Below are 23,330 nucleotides of genomic sequence, written 5' to 3'. Positions count from 1 at the left end.
GCAGTCAACATATCTACGCCTCTATAGAACGAACGAAACAGGTGGACTTCTCCACAAATCTGGCTGTCGCCTGATGAAGCTGGTTGTAATTACTGGCGAAACATCGTACTCAGATTGTAAATGTTGTGGCTTGGCTCTCCAACACACAGGTGTGCTGTACTAGTGACGAATTGGCCACGTTCTGTTTACGTGACAACCCTTACTATCTTCTTGGTTCTTTCGGTAAAGTCACGTAGAAGGGAAATAATAAAATAATAATACGTTTCGACACCAACGCAAGCAGCCGTCCTCAGGTGAAGAATGAAACACCACCAAGCTTGGAGCGTATATTTAAAGCTGGGTAGGAGGGGGAAGAAGAGCGCCTTGACAAAATAATTTGCATATCAAGAGGAATTTAGCATATTTATTGGAAATGCGTAGGTGGTGGGCGGGGGGTTTCAAAGTCATAGTTGGCTGTGTCGGGTGGCGGGTTTTAACGACACATTTATATATTCACTACATACCACATTAATAAAAAAAATGTAACTACAGATATCACATCTTGATGCATTTATGAATCTTTATTTAGAATACAGGCACGTGAACATCTATATTGTAATAGGCACATATTTAGATTTTAAAATGACACGTAACACGAAACATTTTCAACTGGCATCCTGTGCAGAGTGGCGTGTGCAATCTACAAACTCAGCATTCTCAAAATGCAACGTGAGTGGTTAAACCCAGAGTGGAAGAACTGCGATAAATTGGTAAAAATATCAAGAGTGCTAATTTCGCGCATGATTTCCAAGTCGTTCATTTTGAAATCCTATGTAATGAAACATGGCTTATACTGTATTATTATGCATACTGTACACATTATGTTCACACTTGCAAACCCATAAACTGACAACAAAGCTTAAAAAAACAAAACACATAATGTACTAATTGAGGTAGGATAATGCAAGATTGTTATTTAATAATGTACATTTGAAAGAAAGTTCACAAACAAAAGTGTGAAAATGTACATGCCACAATCTAATGATACATTTTGAAAAGACACGTAGCTACTGTTAACCGAATAAATTCCAACGTTTCACACTCCAAAAGTAAACGTGTTCAGCCGGCAGACAGAAACGGCACAAACACAAATCAGAAATCCCTGTACATTTTAACACACATACATCACACATTAGCTCATTCCCAGATAAATTCTCAAGCATATTAATACAAAATAATACTTTAAAAGTCCTTCACCTAAAGGCCACCCCCCCCCCCGTGTTTTAGTCATGGGGGTTGTTTGACCATACTTCACCATGATGATCAGTGCGGATGGAGGGGGGCCCAGGGAAAGTGAATTTGTCACTCACCGCTGATATTAGCCATGGCCGGGAATCGAACTCAGGTCACCGGGTTCAAAGTGCAGTGCACTAAACCATTGCAACTCCACTCACCCCAAAAGGACAACAATAATTGATTTTAATTCTTCCATTTAAATAAATGGTTAGGAACATGTTTACAAAAGCAGCCGATGCCCTTTCATTAATATTGCTGACATTGAACGTAAAAAGTAATTGAAGCCAGAAAATGTTTAAGCAAAAGACCCAGATAACACTTTTTATATAAAAATGTAATATTGTACTGTATAATTTTCATGTATTTCGTTCTATAATTGTATATGCTGCCAATTGGTTTTGCAATACGTGCAAATTAAGTCTGAACAATAAACGCAACATGCTTTCAAACAAGTAAAACAAATTAGAATCTTTTTTTTTATCTGCCCACACCACACAATAATGAAAATAAAAGGACATCATTGCACTTTATTACGTAAAGTTTTTATCGCATAAAACATAGTTATCAGCACTGCATTGATGTTATGTCTTTTTACAGTACCTCACAGCACACAAGTGCAATAAAATACTGAAAAAAGGCATGTGCACCAAGAATTTCTAAGTTCCAAAATCACAACAAAAAAGTCTGATGCTACCAAACATTTATAAGACAAAGAAAAAAATTGTTGCTTACATTTTAGAGCTACCAAGCACTCACAAAACATACGAATCAGCAAACGTACATTCAGTTTTCTCTAGGTCAAGTATGTTCTCAATACATCATTGTGTCCTGATTTCCCAATGCGCATGCACAATTACAGTGAACAGATAGTAATCGAACTGCTTTGTCCGAGGCAACAATGAACTCGTGCTACCCCGGTTGCAACAATAAACGCAATTATAATCAACAAAACAGACCACAACGTATAAAATGACCTGAATATGAACGTATCCAAGAGAGTTGAGCGTAAACGTACGTTAGTGAATATATAAAAAGAAAAATAAATATACATCATTATGCATTGTCTTTGCATCACTTCAATATGACAGATGTTATACATTTTGCAGTTAAGACAACCGAAGAGGGTTGCATGCCAAGGACGTTTTCATGCCAAAATCGGGCCAGGTATTAAGTTTTATGCTTTAAACCTTCCAGCAAATGCTCGTGCCAAAGCAGACCGAGATGGCCGCATTTGCAATCAACATTTGACATTATTGCAGATATTCTAAATAGCACCAAGTACAGAAGCCAAATCATACATAGCATCACAACGCATCCATTTGCTTTTAAAAGTTAACACACTGTGAAAGTAACATGTTGGGCCAGCCGATTATGCAATTGGAATGAAGTTAATATGAGCAGCCTGCAAAAGAGCGAGCTAAAACTGAAGTTCTTGCTTGTTGACTTTAAAACGTTAAGACTAATGCACAATACAGCCAAGTGAAAGTATTAGTTACACATATATGCGCATGCAAAACATCACATACTGCATAAGGGTTCGAGCAGTGAAAGGTTTCTAAAGAGATCTCATTGCGTAATCAATACCAAAGTTTGGAGTGCAGGATAGTACGCGGGCATGGATTTAAGAGATCTGATGAGCGTCCTCTCCGTTCGTGTGGATGATGACGTCCAATGGCACCCCCTCGGTGACCTTATTCAGCTCTTCAACCTGGAACGTGTTCGCCTCCTCTGGTTTGGAGTCGTAAATTCTGTCCAAGACAGAGTAGAGAAAAAGTCCAGAAACAGCACATCCGAATAAGCATATGCTGCATGTTGAAATCACACAGTTTCCAGCGGACGCCGCTGTAACAAAGTGTCGGCAGTGTTCATTCACATGTTTTTCTTGGCCAAGCTTGTCACATTTTTAACACAACCAAAACGAAGATGACAACTGTTGCACACATTGCTTTGCAATATCAAATGTAACCTTGGATGCAATGGCACACGTGTTAATAATGTCGATCACGATAATTCACGGTACATCTACTGCTGGAAGAATGCCTCTCTGCGTCTTTGCCATTCCTCAGACTTACGATGCTACAATCCCATTCGCTCCTGCACGTGAATCGTCTCTTTGTGGTGCTTTCCCTCCCCCTTGGCTGCTCTTCCATCATCAGCCTAATCCATCGGCCACGTACGTAACTTGTCCTGACATTCAACGGCAACCCTAATTTACATTCATTCTATACACCATGTGTTTCAGCAACACAAACCTGCATGTACGACCCACCGATAGTGTACCAAATGTCTGAAGAGCGCAGAACGGGGGAAAAGAGATGCAAATGGGAGGGACCGAACGATAGGAGAGAAATAAGCCAGTGGGAGTGAAGGCATGTTATTGAAAAGTAAAGCGATGAGGAAACTAGAAGCGGAGTGAAAAGCGACCTGGCTAAGTGTGGTGACCAATGGTGGAGCGGCAGATCTTGGACACGTTGTGGCCAAAACGTCGTGAGAATTGTATTATTTTATTGTTATATTTTTATTATTTTATTATCTCCCTTCTACGTGACTTTACCGAAAGAACCAAGAAGATGAATCCCTGCAGTCACGAAAGCTTTAAATCGAAATTTAACGAGCATTCTGTTTTTTTCAAAGCACGTTCATAACAAGTAAAACTACACGCAAAAACACCTACACTTTATTGGGTCACAAAATGTATTGCTTCGCGTACCATGACTTTACCGAAAGACCCAAGAATATGAATTCCTGCAGTCACGAAAGCTTTAAGTCAAGATTTAGTACATATTTGTCATCCCATGAGGTCAATAAAGGAAGATGACACATTATTTATGCATAGACTTGGCATACCAAGGTTGTACCAAGTTATCTGAGCCTTTGCTGGGACATTGTCGTTCAGAGACAAGAATGCAGCTCTCATTTCCAGTGCTCTTCTACGATTTAGTCAATTGAGCAAGTCTGCACAAAATCAATCTGTGATCATCTCCTCGTGTGGTATGACGTCAATTTAGTACCACACCTTTAGCATCCATAAAAATTAGGTACTTTATTTTGCCTGCAGAGAACTCTTGGTTGGGTGTTGGACTGCTGATTGGACGCTGGGGCATCATAGTAAATCCAGGTCTCATCATTGATCATAAAGTGCCTCAAACCTCCTAAACTAGTCTCTGGTGTGGACCAATCAGTTTCAAGGACAATGCATAAATTATCAGAGTATTGATTTTTTTTGCATTTGACTGCAAGTATTGTAGTTAATGTAAACATGGTTCCTTGAAAAAGGTGTCAGTTTTGTTGCCAAAAAAAAAAAGGTGAAAAACCCTATTAGTATATTTTGGTACTGGCAAAGGAGGCCCCATGATGCCTCAAACCTGTCCAAGTCTGCCTTCTATCGGGTCAAGATCGACATGAAAAATCTCCTGAGGCTCGCTCGTGCTGTCACGTTTCAGCACTCTGGAGATCCAACACACACGCACCTTGCTCATACCCAAATGATTCTGCCAGCTCGTATCTTCAAGAGAGTCTGCCACAAAGACATTCTGCTGCGGACCTTTTGGCGCGTTGCAAATATGGCGCGCACTGCCCTATACGCTTTCAACAAGGTATTCATAAACTGAATTTGCTTCAGTGTTCTGCAGTCAAAATGTGAATTATATCATGATGCTGTATTTTCTCATTTCTGCGCTTATCATCATTTATCTGCAATAGACGAAGGGATAAAGAAATATAGAATATTGTGCCCTGGCTCATTTGAGAACTCAAAGACCATACGTAACTCTAACATCAACAGTGTGTAGTGTTTACCTCTACATCAGGCTTTAGAACATTTTGCACCACCCTCACGCATCTGATTGGCACGGCAAACCAAACACCCAATCAATTTCCCATAGACAAGATGAACCCTCTGTTACGCACACATTTTTTTCAAAATTCTACACTCCAAGTCCACATACGTCGCTGCTACAGTTGAGAACGGGCACCATAATAAAGCGTCATCCTACACACACACAAAAAAAAACGTCCCGGGGGGTTCCTACCGATCATAAATGAGGCCGTCCATGCCCAGCTCCTTGAGACGGTGTCGATTTTCGGACACGTTGGTGTCGTTGCCCCAGCCGAAGATCACCAACCCCTTGGACTTGGCTTCCACAATGTAGGTTGGGTTTCGCAGAAGGTCCTCCGTGTGAACGCTAATTCCCTGTGAACGCAAACGAATGATAATAACGTGCATCAGAATAAAATAGTAGGCTTCAGAGCAAATTGGCTATTAAAGGTGACAGGTGATCATCGATTATCCGGTGCGCAATTATCCATCTTCCAACATTATCCGGAAGTCCTGGGCCGATCTGGCAAAACCAAAAAAATTCTCCAAAGGCTGTAACTAGTCCAGCGATCGACACCATAGTAGATATGCATGATTTGTGTCAAATATTATATACAGTACATTATACACTACATACAACTTAATGAAAATAATGCACGTATATACATTTTTCATGACTAATAACAAGGCATAAAAACAAAAAATATACAGTGCGATCCGGCAAAAAGCGCATTTAATTCAGCTTTTGCCGGAGCACCGATCTAAAGGCTGCGATCGTCAAACACAAGTTGTTGAAACAAGAGCGTTGTGCGTACTTCATCCCATGCAGTATTCCAGAGTGGAGTAGTAAGTACGGTTACAGCAAATAGTCACTTTTAATAATAAGATATTTATTGTTGTCTATGTGTATGTTTAATTATGACAATTTCAAATAGTAAACAAATTTAAAACACAAAAAAAACACAACAGCAAAAAACAATGTCTTTCAAGAATGTGCAAAAATAAGGCATTTTAAATAATGTGATTATCCGGTACCTCCACCCGCCCCCCCTCCCCGAAGCCGCTGGATAAATCAATGATCTACTGTATAAAGGTCATAATTGTAAGAAAGACTTTGTAAAGGAAAACACTCGCTGTAAACGGTGCGGCAGACGGGAGGCGCTGAGAGGGAGGAGGGCAGCGTCGCGTTGGCTACTTTCGCTCGCTTCACGATCCACCACGCTCCCATGCCTCACCACAACACAGCTCGCATATTTGGTCGGGTAGTCTCTCGTGCTACAGCCGCTAATATTTAAAAAATTAACCCGTAAAAACAAAGTTTTTCACTATAAATCCTTTATATGCGTGGCATCGGTTTTATTTTATTATTCATTTCTGTTTTTCTTGAGTAAGAGTTTCATTTTTATCACATTGGTATTTTAAATAAAATATGACATTTTTTTTTCCTAAAAAGTGGAAAATTTTGGAAAAAAAATTTCACGAAAATAAATTGTCACGCACAACAAGTCTGTTTGCAAAATGTCAGCTCGATTGGATCACGGAAAGTGGGTTAAAAAACGACCGAAAGATTTGCACGGTCGTAAGCGCGCAAGCAAGTGAACTTAATATAAAGGATTTAAAAATACAACCCCGTGAATTTCAAAATATCGCTAAGGCAAAATGTCTGCATCTGTGGAGATCTATTAAAAAGGACTGGACATCTGTGAAAAATAGCTTTATATCTCATCAGATTCCTCCAGTGTAAATATTATCCTGAAAAAATTTAATTCTGTATCACAAATACGCAACCGCGATTATAAAACCCACAAATATGAAGTGTTTACTGTCTAATAATGACAAAGATCCTCTGTGTAACCTTTAACAGACTGCTGGGGCAGGTGCTATTTGCGGACACCTGTGAAGGCGAGTAAAGAACACGAAGGGTTGGGTTGCTAGCATCCCACCTGGCTACCGTTGTCTCACCCAATGCCGATGCTTACACATTGCACTCATTTGAGGCCAAGTAGATCTAGGGGAAGCCCAAAGCCTGGGTTCAGATATTTGCCCACTAATATTGCCCGCGAGCCGTCTCTTACCAGGATATTTTCGGCTTGAGCAAAGTGAACGGCGATTTGGGTGGAGCGGGTGCGAATGTCCATGAATTCTGGGTAAACCTCCGTCACTCCTTGAGTTAGGAAGAGTACCGGGTATTTATTCTGCTTCAAGCGGACCCTGGTAATGACAAAAACCCATTAAAAACAATCGTGGAAAAAAACAGCAAAAGATACATCTTCAGTAATGCAAACATTCAGGAATCAATGCAACACTTTGCTTTTAGGTCCCAAGGCCATGTTTATGTCTATTCTTTCTTCTGATCTTTATATACAATGTTCCATACTTCATAATTTTAGTTTATCTCATCTAGGATTTTATATCGTGCTTTTGTCAAAGTGTTTTACAAAAATAAAACGTGCATTAGTATTAGCTGCAACACTTCTACATTCTCCAAGGACGAAAGAGACTCCCTGGCTGCATCAATCATTTTATTTCAGCGACTCCCTCCCGGACAGGTGTTGACTAATCCTGCTCGCAGGCTTAGCTCAGGATGCCCAAATACAGACCCACCCCAAGGTGATGTGGGTGGAAGCAATGTGTCATGCGATACTGTCCACGATCATAACCACACAAGTGTGGGTGATCATCACTACACACTGGGTGCCACAGGAGAAGTGCAAACCGGAGCAGTGGCCAGGCGAAGAAACTGAAGACTTACATGGCACAGATATTGGCATCGAATGAGGAGTATATGATGCGTCGTGTTTTGGCTTGTTGCTGTACGCAGCTCAGGATGATATCAACAAATTGGTTCATGTCGAAGTAAGACGAGAGATTCCCTTCCCACACTCCATTCTAAAAAATGAACAAACGTGCGTAAACATTATTTTGTAAAAGATTGAATTTAAAGGTGAAAATAATGTTTTCATTGTCAGGCATTTAACCAAATGGCGTTTTTGACATTGACTAATCTGAAATGTGATACATGTATTAATGTACTCTGGGTTTCTAGATTTTTCAAGTAAAAAGTCTCACCTTCTGCTGCAAGGGCCATTTGATTTCAATGTCAAAGCCAACATGCTCAGGAACGCCTTCAAAGACCTTAAAAACAAACCATCCAATGATCAAAAACGACTCTAAGAAGAAACAGAGCAGAAAGCATACACCATAGAAGGACAAAAACACCATGACTTAATCTTTGCATTGTTTGAATTGAAGAAATCACCTGGTCTAGTGTCGGGAACGACTGAGTTTCTGGGACATCATGAGAATCATTGAGGCTGGAATCTGCAATGACAGCAATGGTAAATTGTCAGCACAATCGTACAACATAAATTAATTGTGAATGTAATTTTGCATGGCCACATTCAAGCGAACATAAACTATACATTAAGAGACACACCCAGGCATTTTTCTACGTCTATATTAATTGCTACACTTAATTGCATTACTTTACCATTAATTCAGCAAGTGAATTTATAATACTGTGAGTGGTGTAAAATAAATAGCTTAATTGACCCAACGGTCAATACTAACACCACGTGCAGTTGGATTAGAAAACACAAAGTAGGTTATTTTTTTTATATTCATGTAAAATAAACTTTAACAGTTCAAAAGGTTATGAGTGTGCCTTAATGAACGGCGACAGAGGCTGACATACCGTGGTCAAGGTCGACTTTTTTTGCATGAGCGTGAGCCAGCTTCATGGATATAGGAAGGGAGTCAAGAGCATAGCAAAACTTAAAAGCACTTACAATCAAATTAAATGGCAAACTCTATGCCAAATAATTTGCCAAGGTTCATGCCCGAGTGCTTATGCTATCATAAAACAAGAGTGATATTTTTTTTATGGTAATATTTTTATAATTCTTTTTTTGCGTGTCTGGAATCTGACGATGTAACATCTTTCAAAATGGAAACTTACACATTTAAAAGGTTTACTCTGTTTGGGGATAATTCCAATCTTGGTAGAAAATGAAGCTCACAAATGATACCTTGCCAATATGGGAATCATATCTTATATGGACAAAATTGATCCAACAACAACAAAGTTTTCAAAGAGAAAATTAAATGCTTAACAAAGTCGATGCTGTTTATATCATATTGCTAACTAACCTAAAAGTTGTTAGTACATAGCAACCCATCAATGTAATCTGTGAAATCCAAGGAAGGCTCTGACGAATTTAAGCGACTTAAAAAATTACCAATATTTTCTTATTCAGTCTTTAACAGTCAAAATGGTATTAAACAATGTTTGTGTATATTCAAATTCTTTGGGTCTTTCGGTAAAGCCACGTAGATAGCTGCGATATTTCTCACCCGATGACGATTGCTTGTGTTGCGATCGAAATGTCGTGATATTGTTATTATTTTTACTATTTTTTATTATTTTATCTATCTATGTGGCATTACCGAAAGACCCAAAGAATATGAATTCCTGCAGTCACGAAAGCTTTAAGTCAATGTTTGTTTTAATAAGCCACGGCTTATCACCTTAATTTAATTCTTCGCCACATCAAACCATGTGTATGTAGAACTTCTTTCGCACCGTACGTAGCAGAAGACTTTTAAATCTATCTTTATTGATGTAAAGATTCCACAATATTTTGCCCACTTAATGCCAATGCACCAGGCTCCATGATCGGCTCCCGTCGTCCCTATTTGAATTTAAATTCACAACCCTTTGAGAAGCTGTCCCTCAGGCAACTATTACCAATCCACTCATGCTCTTCTACACATATAATCACATTAACTTGTCCAACCAGCTGTATACATGGGTACACACTGGTTATTCCATCAGCAGGTCGCGTTTAGGAGGGGTTAAAAAATAATGGCTATTCCCATCTCTTTGAAGAGGTCTGGCCAGAATGAAAGAATATGGAGAAGCTCTCTAGAGCTCCCTCTAGTGGAGGCCCTTCCACTAAGCAAGTGCCGAGAGAAATTGTAGAGCTGCACCTTCACCGTAAACCTCTGCAAAGATATTAATGTTCCGTGCATTTCCTTAGGGTTTCTTGCCCAGCTCTTTACGATGTAATCTTCTCACAATCTATACTGTTTTCTAAACGTTTGTTGCGATGTTCGTGTACAATCAAACTCAAGCTACTTCTCCTCACGTATTTAGAGTGATGTAGAATCTGCAGTTCATAACCGCGTGTGCATTTGCTATAAAAGTGACGTATCGCCCTTACCTTAAGCATTTGCAGTTGTTGGTAAGTCAGCTCCCTTACAGGGATCTCCAACAGCTCGGATTGATCATCCATGTGCCTCTACAAAAAAGGAAATGTAGAGGCTTAGGGTTTTACGAAGACCCTAAGATGTTACGTTTAGATGTAATGTGTGTGACTGCCATTGACTCGTGTGGCTAATAGGCCCACCAGGACATCTCTGAAAGCAAAGTTCTCATGGGTAGTGGTGGAATGATTAACCCCTGTGGTGATGCAATGAATTATCACGATTCAGCGTCCCAATTCAAGACCTCGTGTATTTTTTTTAACACGACGGTGAATGGCAACGCCTCCAGTGGCTGCAGGAATGATGCCAACCAATTACGTATAAACACATGGAAATGCATATTTTCTTATACACTCAATTCAATGCATGTTTTGCGACGTTGAGAATCAATAACAATTCACGAATCAATAAATTATGCTATCCCTACTCATAGGAGAGGTCAAAATTAAATAGGTTACAGAGCAACTGCAATATACTCTGCACAAGACAGTTTATAAAATGTAACTTCCTGAAGCGTACCTGCTTTACAAGACATGTGTTTCCTTTGGTAATAAACGTGTAAGGGTAATGTACATATGGCAAACAAATGATGTGGATACTTCAAATTAACATTCAGATGTCCAGTCACCGACTGCCATGTCAAGCAGGGTCACAATCATTTACAAACCACATGGGCAACATCTTTATTTTTTTAAACGAAGACAATGGAGTTTGAAACCAAATATAGGGAATTTTTTTGTATTATATTGGTATCAAAGTATCGATGAAGGTTAACATATTCGTGGGGGGTTATATGATCAGTCTAAAAATAATCTGCACGAGCCAACTTTTTCTTTATTATGTAACGCTAATTTATGTTTGTGGAATATTTTAGATTTCGCATGTGGCAGTTGCTTTTGTTCCGACTTCCACTTTGCTTTATTGCTGTATTTTTTTTGTCTGCTTTGGTCATTTTAGTGACCCCGGCAACTCTTGCAAATGAGACTACCCCTGATCTCTTCCAATTCTCACCTTGTTCAACAAAATAAACTTGAATTTTAAACTTGCATAGTATCACCATCAAAAGTGCTATTAGTATGCATGCATATGAAACTAAATTAGTTGCTTCCATAAATGAAATAGGTGTTAGACTTTAAGTACAGTTAACTCTTGATTATCCGTGGGTGAATAAATTAACCGTACTTTCAAAAAAGGTGATTAAAATACATCTACACACACTGGTTTAATAATGAACTGCTCATCATTGTTTAGGGGCAGTCCCTCTGACCTCAAAATGTGATCGTGATTAAGCCCATTACTTCATGCAGAGCTAATGACAGAATACATTCTGCCACATTGTAACTCTTCACCCCCATTATACATACGTGAGCAATAAATGGTTTAAAACAGCGAAATTTATGCAATTTTTGCCATAATTTATCATGGGCATGTTCTCTAATTGCTGTTGTTCAGCGGCCCCCAATTATTACTGCAGGTTTGATAATAACATGCGCCCATCTTGTTTCTGTTTCGCATTGGGCCGTAATGATTGCCTGACGTCATTTGCAAGAGTATGTCATTGTGTGCTGGCGTCAGGGTCCAATTTAAAAAAAATAAATTACACGGAAATTACTCCTTTTGGATAATACTTAGCAATCACTGTATTTGGTTATCCAGGTCACTCTTGCAAATGAGTCCAAGTTGGTCTCTTGTGTTATCACCTGGTTAAAGAAAACAAACTCATCTGCGTTTCTGTTTAGTCCAGATTACCACCTCCAAATCCCCAACCCTATTATACCAGATAATCAAGAGTTGACCCACACTAAAACCTTGATTCCAAAAGGCATGCTTCAAGCTCTAAGCAATCAATTACATACTCCGATATAACCTTACCTTTTTCATGGAGATACAGCAGGTAAAATCATGATATACTACTGGAACAAGATCTTTGGAGAGATGAACGTCCAGCTCTACATAAGCAGCTCCCTGAAATAACAAGACCATGAGCTTGCCACGTAACCTCGAACTATCAACACCTGGCACATAACTTGGAAGGTTGATGCATCACTTCAACATCAAAGCATGTGGAATGTTGCTCATTAATGTTAACATTGTCAACTGCATATTACGCTTTAAATATCTACACTTATCCTCCTAGCTGAGCTCCCAGCTTCCTGGATCGGACGAGATTGGTTGCATCCCGGATGATTTGGTCATAGACCTGGACGGTATTTGGATTGGATGACCACCATAGCGGTTGTCAGAGGTTGATTTTGGGCGATTGTGTTAGCAGAGGGCAGTGCAGGAATATCTGCTGTTGTGCTGTACTATGCTACAAGTCTATGCTCCCTGCCGCCACCAACCTGCACTGATCAGTGTGGTCAAGAATGGTTAAATAATGCCCATGATCTGCACGGTGTGGAGAGGTTCTTATTCAGTAGTCGATTCACAAAATGGCCGTACATGATTACACAAGACAACAAGAGAAAATCAAAGTGCAACGCCATGCGAGCTCGTCTTCAGCATTGTTCAAGGACAATGCAATAATTTTGTTTTAAAGTGTAAACTGTAGAAAAAAAAAATCTAAATACGTTTGGCAAAGCTCAAACACTGACATCACACAACTAGAGCTTTAACATATGCCTTACACAAACTACAAAGTTTAAGGATTTGCAACAATTAAAAACAATTCATTTTAGAATTAAAATGTTCCTTAAATTCACACCCTCAATGAATGTGGAAATATTATGAAGACATTGATTATTTTACAATTAAGGACATTTCCCGAATTCACGTTGATAATTGAGTATTTTGAATAAAAGATTGAAAGTGTGATCATATTAGCAAGAATCCAGGATTACAAAAAACATAGCATGCTGTAAATGTAAATAAAACTAATTATGAATGCTCTACACTAAGTTAATCTAAATGTGGAAGGAAAGAGTTACGTAAACCAATGCGATATTCATCCACTTACATGGCTTGCAGCATTCTTAAATGAGGTGATGGTGTTTTCTCGAACTTTAGCAAGCCTAAGAACATAAATATACATTTTAAAAAAACTCATTTTATGGCAACTACATATTCAAAATTTAAATACACCAAAATAAGCTTAAAATTTAAATAATGTTATCAGCATCTTAATTAAACACACATTTTCTTAGACTTTGTATCAACAATACTGTAGCTTATAAAACGTTGATTAAATTATCAATCAAAATTGCTTTTCAAATGCATTGCAATAAAACACACACTTGTAAAAAGCGTATTTTTTTTAATGAATGCATTTCATTCTACAATTAATGCATGGGTCAACAAAACATCCAACCTGTGGACTTGACAAAATAAACACTGCTATTATTAACCTGTTGTGCTTTTTGGAAACAATTCAGCATCAAGTAAAATTACGGCACAAGATCAGAGTGCAAAGCCATGTTGAATTTATGAAAAAGAGAGTTCACTAACTTCTCTGTGAAGTATGATATGCCAGCACCCCTATGACCGATGTCTAGGGTCTGACGTGGCTTCCAATACTTGGAGAATGAGGCCTTCATATCACAATGCAGGTCTTGGGCTGGGTGGATGATGAAGTAGTCCACTGAAATGAGGAGTCAGAAGAGAAAAGTCAATGGCAGTTACAGAACAAAGAAGTTTGGTTCATCAACATGTATAAAATACACGTGAATTTTTACTTAAATTAGCATCGACTATGTCAAAACCACAGATCCAGACTTCATTTATGCAGCTTAACATTACGCCTCTTGGCAATGAATGCCATTAATGGGAGATAATCCATGTTAAATAACTAAATAGGTAAAAATGCGACTATTACATTTGAAGACAGGCTTATGATATTCCACACGGGTCAAAATTTGGCTCAAACTATTTCAAATAGCTTTTTTTAATTAACAAAAATGCACAAACATTAAACACATAAAATGTTAACAAATCAAGTAAAAAGCTTCATTTATCAATGATCGATTCCCCCATGGAACACAACATGCAGACTTCGATATCCCAAAAGAAGTAAATGTGGTGCGGAATGTAGTGCTGACCGTTTACTTTGCCGATTGTCTGCCGCGTGTTTCGTCCCATGATGGGCAGACTAATGACGCCATTGCTTTTGCTCGTTTCCATGAGAGTCGATGAAAGTAGGCAGGCCGTGCCCACCAGGCCTGGCAAGGCATCGCTCTGTACCACCCTCTCACTCAGGTCCTCCTGTTGACAAAAGATATTTGGTTAGTTCTCAAAAGAAAACTCTCTCGAGCCTTGCCCAAATAAACAAAAAACATAAACAAAGCAAACCGTGCGTGTACTAGTTTGGCACAAGACATTCAGGCAACATACACATCACGAAAAACTGGTTTGTGCAATCCAGAGTTAAATGTAATGGCATCCAGTTGTGACAAATATTGCACGCTTGGTTAATTTCTTTTCTCACTTCATACAAATAAAAACAATGTTTATTTGCACAAGCCCAAAACTACAAAGATCCTCCTTAGCAGACTTTTGGGGCAAGTGCTGTTCACAAGCACTTATGAAGGCTGGCACAGTACACGAGTTGGTGGGTGGCCAGCACCATGCCGACCACCTTCATCTCCCCAGTGGTGATGTTTACACACCGCACCAAACACTAATATCAGGACGATTCGAACTAGGGGAGGCCAAGGACTGGTTCAGATAATTGTCACTGGTGTTGGCCATGAGCAGAAATCAAACTCAGGTCGCCAGCTTCGTCACACAGCACGCTAACCGCGGCACCACCAGTCCCCAAGTGTAACACAAACACATATGCGCACATCCAGCCATACCTCAAAAAAGTCAAAGGTAAGCTCCAGGTTCCCTGGGTCCACTGTATGGACCATGTACTCCATCCAGCATGATGGCTCCAGGGCATATCCACACTCGGGCTGGGAGTGCCGTGACTTGTACTGGCCCTGACTGATGAGAGAGATCTCAAGGGATAGTGGCACCTTGGGGTTGTCGGTCTGGGTACATTCTGCCTCCGTGTAATTTTCTGAATCGTCATCTTCCTCTGTGCCTTCAATAGTCAGCTTCACTCTGCCAAAAGGAGTAACAAAAAATATTTACTACAATTTTAAATTCCAGTCCAAGCGTTTTTAATTTTAAACCAAAACTGTATGAAACCCTAACACACGTGCACTTAAAACGATCAAGACAGACCGATACACAGGAATATACTAGGAACATGTTCAAATCACGTTGTTATAATACATTCGCAAATTTTGGCCCATGCCATTGTTATTACAGCAGAAAATGACCCACTCATTTTTAATGACGTCTGGAGATCTTTAACGTCGACTGACGCAGACAGCACGCATTTCATGGTTAATACATCCGCAGTAATAACCAGAGGTAGCCTTCAGGATTGGAAGCATGAACCTCCCCAAACAAAGTGGTGAGAATGTGGGCCCATGTTGTTACCTAAAACGTGAGTTCTTGAATTTCTTCTTATTTATGAGAACAGGCGGCTTGGTAGAAAAGTGCAGACGTAACCGGAGCTCTGTTTGGCAGGTCAACCAACCGATGTCAACGGATGTCACTCCATCTGTACATGGAAAAAGATGACAACTTAATACAATTTAAGCACGCACAGAGATTGCAACTCGATGGCGATTGTCATAAGAATACATTACATGCATTTGTACTTAATAATGTTATTCTAATTCTGTCCATGAAGTGGAATGAGTTTTTGACAAGGGCACACCCTCCCCATCTAAGTGTTATCTTCAAATTGAAATAATTTGACTCGATAGTTATGAAAATAGTTAGCCAACCATACAATGTCTCCAATGCAATGCATCCCTAGTTGTCAAACTGTCAATTAAATGTATCAGTTATAATACACATATCCCCGAGGTATGTAGCTATACTGTATACATATACACATGTTCTCTTGTGATTTTGGCAAGTGTTACAGAAAACAAAGTTCACCCAATGCTAATTAAGGTCCTGTTGCATATCTCAGGATGTTCGCAACGTGATACTTACTGACAATGCCAAAATGTCCTCCATCAACGCTGCAATTGGCACCTGTGGATAACAGATTGCACCGTTACTTCTCAAATGAATGAAATACCTCTTTGCAAACTGGTCCATAAAAGACAAGCTTAAATTGAGAAAATGGGTAAGACACTACTACAATGAATACAACATCAATATTAAATCAACACCTGTCTCAAGTTTCTTACCAGTTGGTGTAAACTCCCTGGGATGGAGGTGGGTCTCCCATTTGTTAACCGTGACCAGTTTACTTCCATCTTTAGTCTGTCGGAAAATGAGTAGAAGTCAACTGTGAAATGTTATCACTGAATTAAAGTTGTATTATTCAGACTGGCTTCGAGTCACTGCTAATGGAAGTCGTAATACACCTTTCTACGTGAATGACGCAACAAACTGCATTGTTTAGAAACATCTGTAAGCATTTGTAAATTATTTGCTTTAAAATCTAAAGTATGGTGGTATTGCACCTTTGACTCGTAGAAGCAGCCTTTGAAGAAGCGAAAATGTACAGTTTTCACAGAAGGCAGGGGTACCGTCACCGTCCAGATGTTACTGCAGAAGTGTAAAAAGGCCAAACAAAGATAGTTAAACACCGGTAACACATGTAGGTGGGTTCTAAATCGTGCCACTGTTTGTTTAAGACATAATTGCTTTTCCATAGTATGACATTAAGCGTATCAAAAGTTGAAATGCATAAAGGGTTTTTCATCATAATTTACTAAAATGTACATTGAAATGAGCTAAATTGTAAGACTTAAGGGAATCAATGTCAAACATGTCAACTTCATATGAGACAAAATAATATTCACCTGTCTGGTAATTCTTGATGCAAAGTTACAGAGTTCTCAGATTTCCAGCTTCCCAAGTCTTGGCTGTCCCCACACAACCCCAGAGCTTCCCCTGTTCAAATTATAACAAAAAATAGACAATCCTGTTCAATATTGTTTTAAAGGAAATCCAACATTGTGGTAAACGGGTATTTGACATAAGTGTTTCAGCACTGTTCCAGGGTGAAGTATAGTTAAACAAGAGCCACTGAACGACATGAAACAGGGCCCTTCATCCAGGAGTGAATGTACAAAGGGTTATACATGACATTATTTCCATGACTTAGGAAAGTTAAAATACAATAAGCATTTAAACTTGCAATAAATACCCATTACTGTGTTCATCCATGTGGCATACTTTCAGAGATCAGCCAACCAAATTACCTGGAAGAGTATCTGCCCTGACGAGGAATGTGACCTGAGACGGCACCATTTTCTTTCAAGAGGTAGACTGGCGTGAAACCGGTTTAGTTTGCCTAAAATAGATTTTAAAGGGGGAGAAAGAAAACGGTGATTAGATATTTTAAAAAGTTACACTTTCAAAGCGGGCGACACAGCAATACAAAAAAATACTGCAGTCGGTAATTTCTTACTCAAATAAGCATTGAAGGCAGTGCTCAATTCACATTCGTCAGTGGTAATAATTCCGCATTTGTACGGTGGGGGCGACTCTCCATGCAAACCAACCATGTCACTTCCCAACAAAGCAGTATTGATTTTATCGACCGTAGCGTAGTGATGGGGCAAGTCAAACTACCCAACCGGAATTTGAAACTCGCAAACCTAATAGTGAGCCACCCCTCTACCATTGACTTTTGAGACACCTGGTCAGTTAAAGATCTAGCTCAAGGTTCATTGTTTCCATTAACCACATTCTTCCATGTCACTCTGCATTAACAGCTTTGGATAAAGGTTTTCTCTTGCTGTTTATACAGATTTCAAAGGTGATGTTTCTCAGAAATATCCCGATGTTAACTTCCACAAAGCAGTACCAACACATAACTCTTTTTTTGATGAACACTCTTAATTTTATATTAAGTCTAAAGTGAGTGTGACTTATAAAAATATTATTTTTACACTTTGTTTATCTAGGAAAACCTCACCGAGTCTCAACTCTTCTTTAGAAGGGTCCTGCCAAGTTTTCACAGTAGGAAGCGATCCTGCTATGCGTAATCCAAATTGAGTAATTTGCAGGTCATTTTCAGCATTGGGATGTTTGGCCAATACAAATTATACTGTTTGGGGTTTTTTAGCCATGGAAGTAAACCGGAGAACCTGGAGAATATAACCGCCATTCGCCACTAAGTGGCGGTGATGTCATCAAAGCGCTTGTGCCAGGCTATGTGCACGTTAAGGCCAAGTGAAGTGTTGCAACACCCACTAGCAGGAGGTCACGGGACAGACCCAGGTGCCGTGGGTTGACTAGCCGAGATGACCGGCTGATGCACCAGCTGTGCCCCCTACTCTGCCGGAGAAAAACACACTGTCACCTACATCGGTTAAAATAATGCCTTTGGAATACGAGCTTTATTTTTGTAGGTCTTTCCTAACTATAGGTGTTAAATACAATTCTGAATGTTCAGGAGAATAGGTATTTACTCTCTAGGTTTATCATGCATGTCTAACAAAGATGTGAAACACATGGGCTAATTGTTCGATATCTATTTTAAGGTTTCTGTTGAAACTCAAACCTGACACCATCGCCTTCAACAACACACTACATTCGTTCAAAATGGCATTCTATACATGAAAACACTTTAAAGAACGATGACCATGTTTCTTTCACGATGCTGCGAATTCAAACTGAAAAAAAGCATAATTCACAACTTTGATGAACGCCTTTCTTTAACTCGAGCAAAACTGCAGTTGTAAATAATCGCCTACCCTGCTATCATATTAAAGAAAAAACTATTTAAACTCCGTCATTATCTGCACATTTCAAAATCCTGTATGTATTGAAAAATATATCTACGCCAAAGCGTCAGGCCAGTGTGCAAGAGCAGGCCAAAGTACCCTCTTTCGAGGGATTTTCTGCAGCTCTTTCTATTGAAGATGCTTCTGCCAGTAGCGATTGGGATCTTTTAACCCCTGTTTAAGATGCTTTAGCTCTGCTGCACGTTTGATTAAACATCGAGAGAAACGTCTTAAATGATCTAGTTGCATAACTGGCATGACTCCATTACATCTTTAGCGTGGCATTCTGGCAACACCGTACCTTCCATGACATAATCTGTGAGAATTACATTTAAATGAGTGGATACAGTAATTTAAAATGGGAATAGCTAACAGAATTGCAATTCCCAAAGGAATTGTGCAAGAATGAAATCATGGAAATCAAACTAAATCCCTGCAGGAATCTCTCACCAATTGTAATGAAATGTGACTTGGCTAAACTGAATAGAAATTGACTTTTAAACGATGCTCTCTCGTCAACTCTTAGCTTTGTTGCGTTGCGAAGAAACAAGTTTGACACTCACCCTCCCAACCAACCGACGACAGCTCAGCTCACTTGTCCCTGCTTTTCTGTCACCTCCACGCTCAACTGGAGGACGAGGAGGGTTTTGCCTCCTTTAATGCCCCTTCTCACCTTGCCTCGCCCATCACTGGCCCACCACCGATGGATGGCCCTCTCGAGTATCGACACGTCAACAAATCCCCATCTGGAACAAATACGTGCACAATTAGTTGGGAAGTGCCAGACAATTTTTAGACTTGGGCCCACCCTCTCTTCTCTCTCTGGCCCGGGGTCTGCCAACGGTCACAAACCGGTTTTTAAAAAAGTGGTCATCAACTAACATTGGAGAGAGGGGGGGGCAAAGCTGAATTTCTAAACATTCAACCCGCAAGACAAAACTGTGTATTTATTTCATAAATTTTAAAAAGATTATCTATGACATGCTCCATAATATGGCGTAATGCCTACAATATGAAAACATAATCCACGTTGTAAATAAAAAAAAAGCTGTTTATAGTGTCGTTTGTAAGAGTATCAAATATATGGCAGTTTTAAAAATATGGAAGTATTATTTACATAAACGCCCCAGTGTGAACGATGCATAACGAGACAAACCCTATTAAAAAAGAGCATATATAGGCTTCCTATAAATGATACATCTTGTTTAATGACACACACTAAGTATGCGAATCAAGCATACTTCAGATGGGATACCAATTCTATCAAAGAATCTTTCAAATGTGGCAAGGAAGTCAGAGTAATCGAAGGAAACATTCATTTACTAGACGGGGTTACGTGACACGATTGTTATTGTTAAATCACTATGTACTGAGCGTTGTCGAGTATTTCTATAACGACTGCATATGAAATGTGTAAAGTTAAATGTGTTAGTACGTGTAAATTACTCTGTATGTGTGTGTATATCGCTGTGTACACACGAATCTTTGTAGATCTCTATGTATATGTGTTATTGTGGTGTAAGTGGGTGTGCGCATTTCTGTTGACAGCTTCACATATTGGGCAATAGCAGTCAAATTGTCGTCATTGGGGTGTTGCTTTTAAAGTAATTCTCTATTTTTTTTGGAAATTTTGCTTATTTATGGAATAAGTTAATGGATTGACAAACATTAAACTAAATACACACCGACATCCCAGCATGAAGGTCAGTATATCCAGATACAATGCATGTGTGTGTGTACTGCGTCTCTTTGTATGCGTGTGTGTATACTATATACATCTCTGTGTACGTGTTATCCCCCTGGTATCTACGTGTACATGTATTGTAAGTACATCTGTGTGTGTTCATACCCTTGGGTGTCTACGTATACCTTGTGTACAAACTAAATGCAGCAACAAAAATAGATTAACATGACGCACACGTGTATAGTGTTGTGTATCTCTGTGTACATCGTGTTATGAATCTCTCTGTACGCGTACATCTCTTCTCCGTGCATGTATCCGTGAGCATCTATCTCTGTGTGTGTGTACGACGAGTGTGTTACTGCTCTCCCACACGCACTCCTCACCATTCTCGCTCGCTCCGCCACTTGTCCACCACCACCACTCCTCTTCCCCAGAGCCGCTGGGGGGGGGGGGTGGACAATTAACAGCCGCCACCACCACCAGCCGCCGATGCTGCTGCTGCTGCTCTTTCTCGGGCTAAAATAAAGAAATGCGGCGAGAGGGGCACGAGGCGACTTGACGAGGAGGAGGACGAGGCGAGGATTCGACGACCGCGACGCGCCACGAACAACTTCGCATTGCTCAAGCCGGTCCAGACCGGTGCCGCATCCTGCCCGCACTGCGCATGCGTACACCAGCGCCCCGCCCCCCCTCAACCCGCAACCCGCCCCCCACCCCTCCGCAACCCCCCCCCGCACCCCCCCTCACCCCCCAACCCCCCCGCAACCCCGCCCGCAACCCGCCCCCCGTAACTGCCCCCCGCAACCCCGCCCGCAACCCCCCCCGCAACCTGCCCCCCGCAACCCCCCCCCGCACCCCCCCCGCACCCCCCCCCGCAAACCCCCCCCGCAACCCCCCCCGCACCCCCCCCCGCAACCCCCCCCGCAACCTGCCCCCCGCAACCCCCCCCCGCACCCCCCCCGCACCCCCCCCCGCAAACCCCCCCCGCAACCCCCCCCGTAACCGCAACCCCCCCCGCACCCCCCCCGCACCCCCCCCGCAACCCCCCCGCAATCCCCCCCCGCAACCCCCCCCCGCAACCCCCCCCGCACCCCCCCCCGCAACCCCCCCCGCAACCCCCCCCCCCGCAACCCCCCCGCACCCCCCCCCCCGCAACCCCCCCGCAACCCCCCCCGCAACCCCCCCCGCAACCCCCCCTCCCCGCATCCCCCACAAATCCCAACCCCCAGTTTAAATAGAGGGCAGTGTGGGGGACGGGGGGGGGTGCCGCGCTTATCCAGACTGGAATTTGCAACGCCCGCTCCCCTTGTATTTCATACACTGCATTGGCCACTACCACTGGAATCGCGTGTTGCTGTGTGTCGCGTGATATGCGCAAAAGTGTTGTCCCTCTGCTCAGATGATGAGCATTGCGGCATTGGCACTCGGTCTTGCCGTTCCGTAGCGCCCAAGTCGGTGGTGTGGACATTCCGCATTTACATTTACTGGGCCGAGTATATTAGAATGAGAATACTTTATTAATTGTATACCTGGAGGAATCCGTTCGTTCGTTTCTCAATCCGCTTGTACTGGTGGGGAGTCGTGGCGGTCCACACCTCCCTTTCGCTGGCGACAGACTCCAGCATTACTTCACTATACTCAGACGCTGTCTTTCCGACAGACCTGTTCTTCACCTGAGGACGGCTGCTTGCGTTGTGGCCGAAACGTCGTGAGAATTATTTTATTATGTTTTATTTTTATTATTTCCCTTCTACGTGACTTTGCCGAAAGAACCAAGAAGATTAATCCCTGCAGTCACGAAAGCTTAAATCGATACTATACACTACTACACTATACACTACTATACTGCACTATATACTACACTACACACTACTATACTACACAATACTACACTATACATTACTATACTACACTATACACTACTATACTACACTATATACTACTATACTACACTATACGCTACTATACTACACTATACACTACTACACTATACACTACCACACTATACACTACTATACTACACTATACGCTACTACACTATACACTACTATACTACACTACACACTACTATACTACACAATACTACACTATACACTACTGCACTACACTATACACTACTATACTACACTACACACTACTATACTACACTATACACTACTATACACTACTTACATGCGTTGGCTCTTCCTGGGGAATTCCCAAGCGTTCCCAGGCCAGCCGAGCGACGTAGTCCAGCCAGCGTGACCTGGGCCGGCCCAGGGGTCATCACCCAGTGGGACGTGTTGCCCGGTAGAGTTCCAGGGGCAATCCTTACAAGGTGCCCGAACCACCTCAAATCCGATGAGCTATGAAGCTCTTTTTCACGGATGTTCCAGTCGGCAGCGGGTCAGAACGTGACAACACAAATACAAAAAACACAATAGGAGTGGCACGTATAGGAAATAATTTTTCTACCTCCGTGACTTAACCGAAAGAACTAAAGAGTAAGTATAGGAAAGGTAAACACATAACTTAAAAAAAAAACATATATACGAATAAAAATAAA

General features: G+C 41.0%; 1 protein-coding gene across 4 annotated transcripts; it reads right to left on the bottom strand.

Annotated features, from left to right (window-relative positions):
• Window positions 1–545: 545 nt before the first annotated feature.
• GPCPD1 (glycerophosphocholine phosphodiesterase 1) lies at window positions 546–21,443 on the bottom strand. 4 transcript variants are annotated; one of them, XM_078858623.1, is made up of 22 exons: window positions 21,169–21,443; window positions 19,665–19,847; window positions 18,569–18,652; window positions 17,572–17,663; window positions 17,170–17,260; window positions 16,828–16,912; window positions 16,549–16,624; window positions 16,349–16,390; window positions 15,782–15,905; window positions 15,148–15,397; window positions 14,392–14,554; window positions 13,802–13,934; window positions 13,314–13,368; window positions 12,230–12,322; window positions 10,315–10,392; window positions 8,787–8,826; window positions 8,352–8,413; window positions 8,162–8,227; window positions 7,845–7,981; window positions 7,168–7,303; window positions 5,307–5,467; window positions 546–3,023 (listed from the first exon to the last, which is right to left on the bottom strand). In XM_078858623.1, exons 4-22 carry the CDS (start codon window positions 17,618–17,620, stop codon window positions 2,897–2,899), a joined length of 1,968 nt encoding a protein of 655 aa, XP_078714749.1. In that variant the 5' UTR covers window positions 17,621–17,663; window positions 18,569–18,652; window positions 19,665–19,847; window positions 21,169–21,443; the 3' UTR covers window positions 546–2,896. The 4 variants fall into 4 exon arrangements, with proteins under 4 accessions (XP_078714749.1, XP_078714748.1, XP_078714746.1 ...); XM_078858622.1 differs by having other exon boundaries at window positions 18,569–18,647; XM_078858620.1 differs by lacking the exon at window positions 18,569–18,652.
• Window positions 21,444–23,330: the final 1,887 nt, after the last annotated feature.

This window comes from Lampetra fluviatilis, chromosome 7 (assembly GCF_964198595.1).
Source record: "Lampetra fluviatilis chromosome 7, kcLamFluv1.1, whole genome shotgun sequence".
NCBI lineage: Eukaryota > Metazoa > Chordata > Hyperoartia > Petromyzontiformes > Petromyzontidae > Lampetra > Lampetra fluviatilis.
The sequence above is the reverse complement of the archived record's forward strand: the minus strand, read 5'-3'. Positions and strand labels throughout refer to the sequence as shown.

Bases quoted from the DNA above. Each gene is read 5' to 3' on its own strand.
- GPCPD1 (XM_078858623.1), bottom strand. From the start codon at position 17,620: ATGGTGCCGTCTCAGGTCACATTCCTCGTCAGGGCAGATACTCTTCCA. The intron at 16,391-16,548 runs GTAAGAAACTTG...TGTTATCCACAG, and splicing joins CAGGGAGTTTACACCAACTG to GTGCCAATTGCAGCGTTGAT. The intron at 7,982-8,161 runs GTGAGACTTTTT...TTCATTTTTTAG, and splicing joins AATGGCCCTTGCAGCAGAAG to AATGGAGTGTGGGAAGGGAA.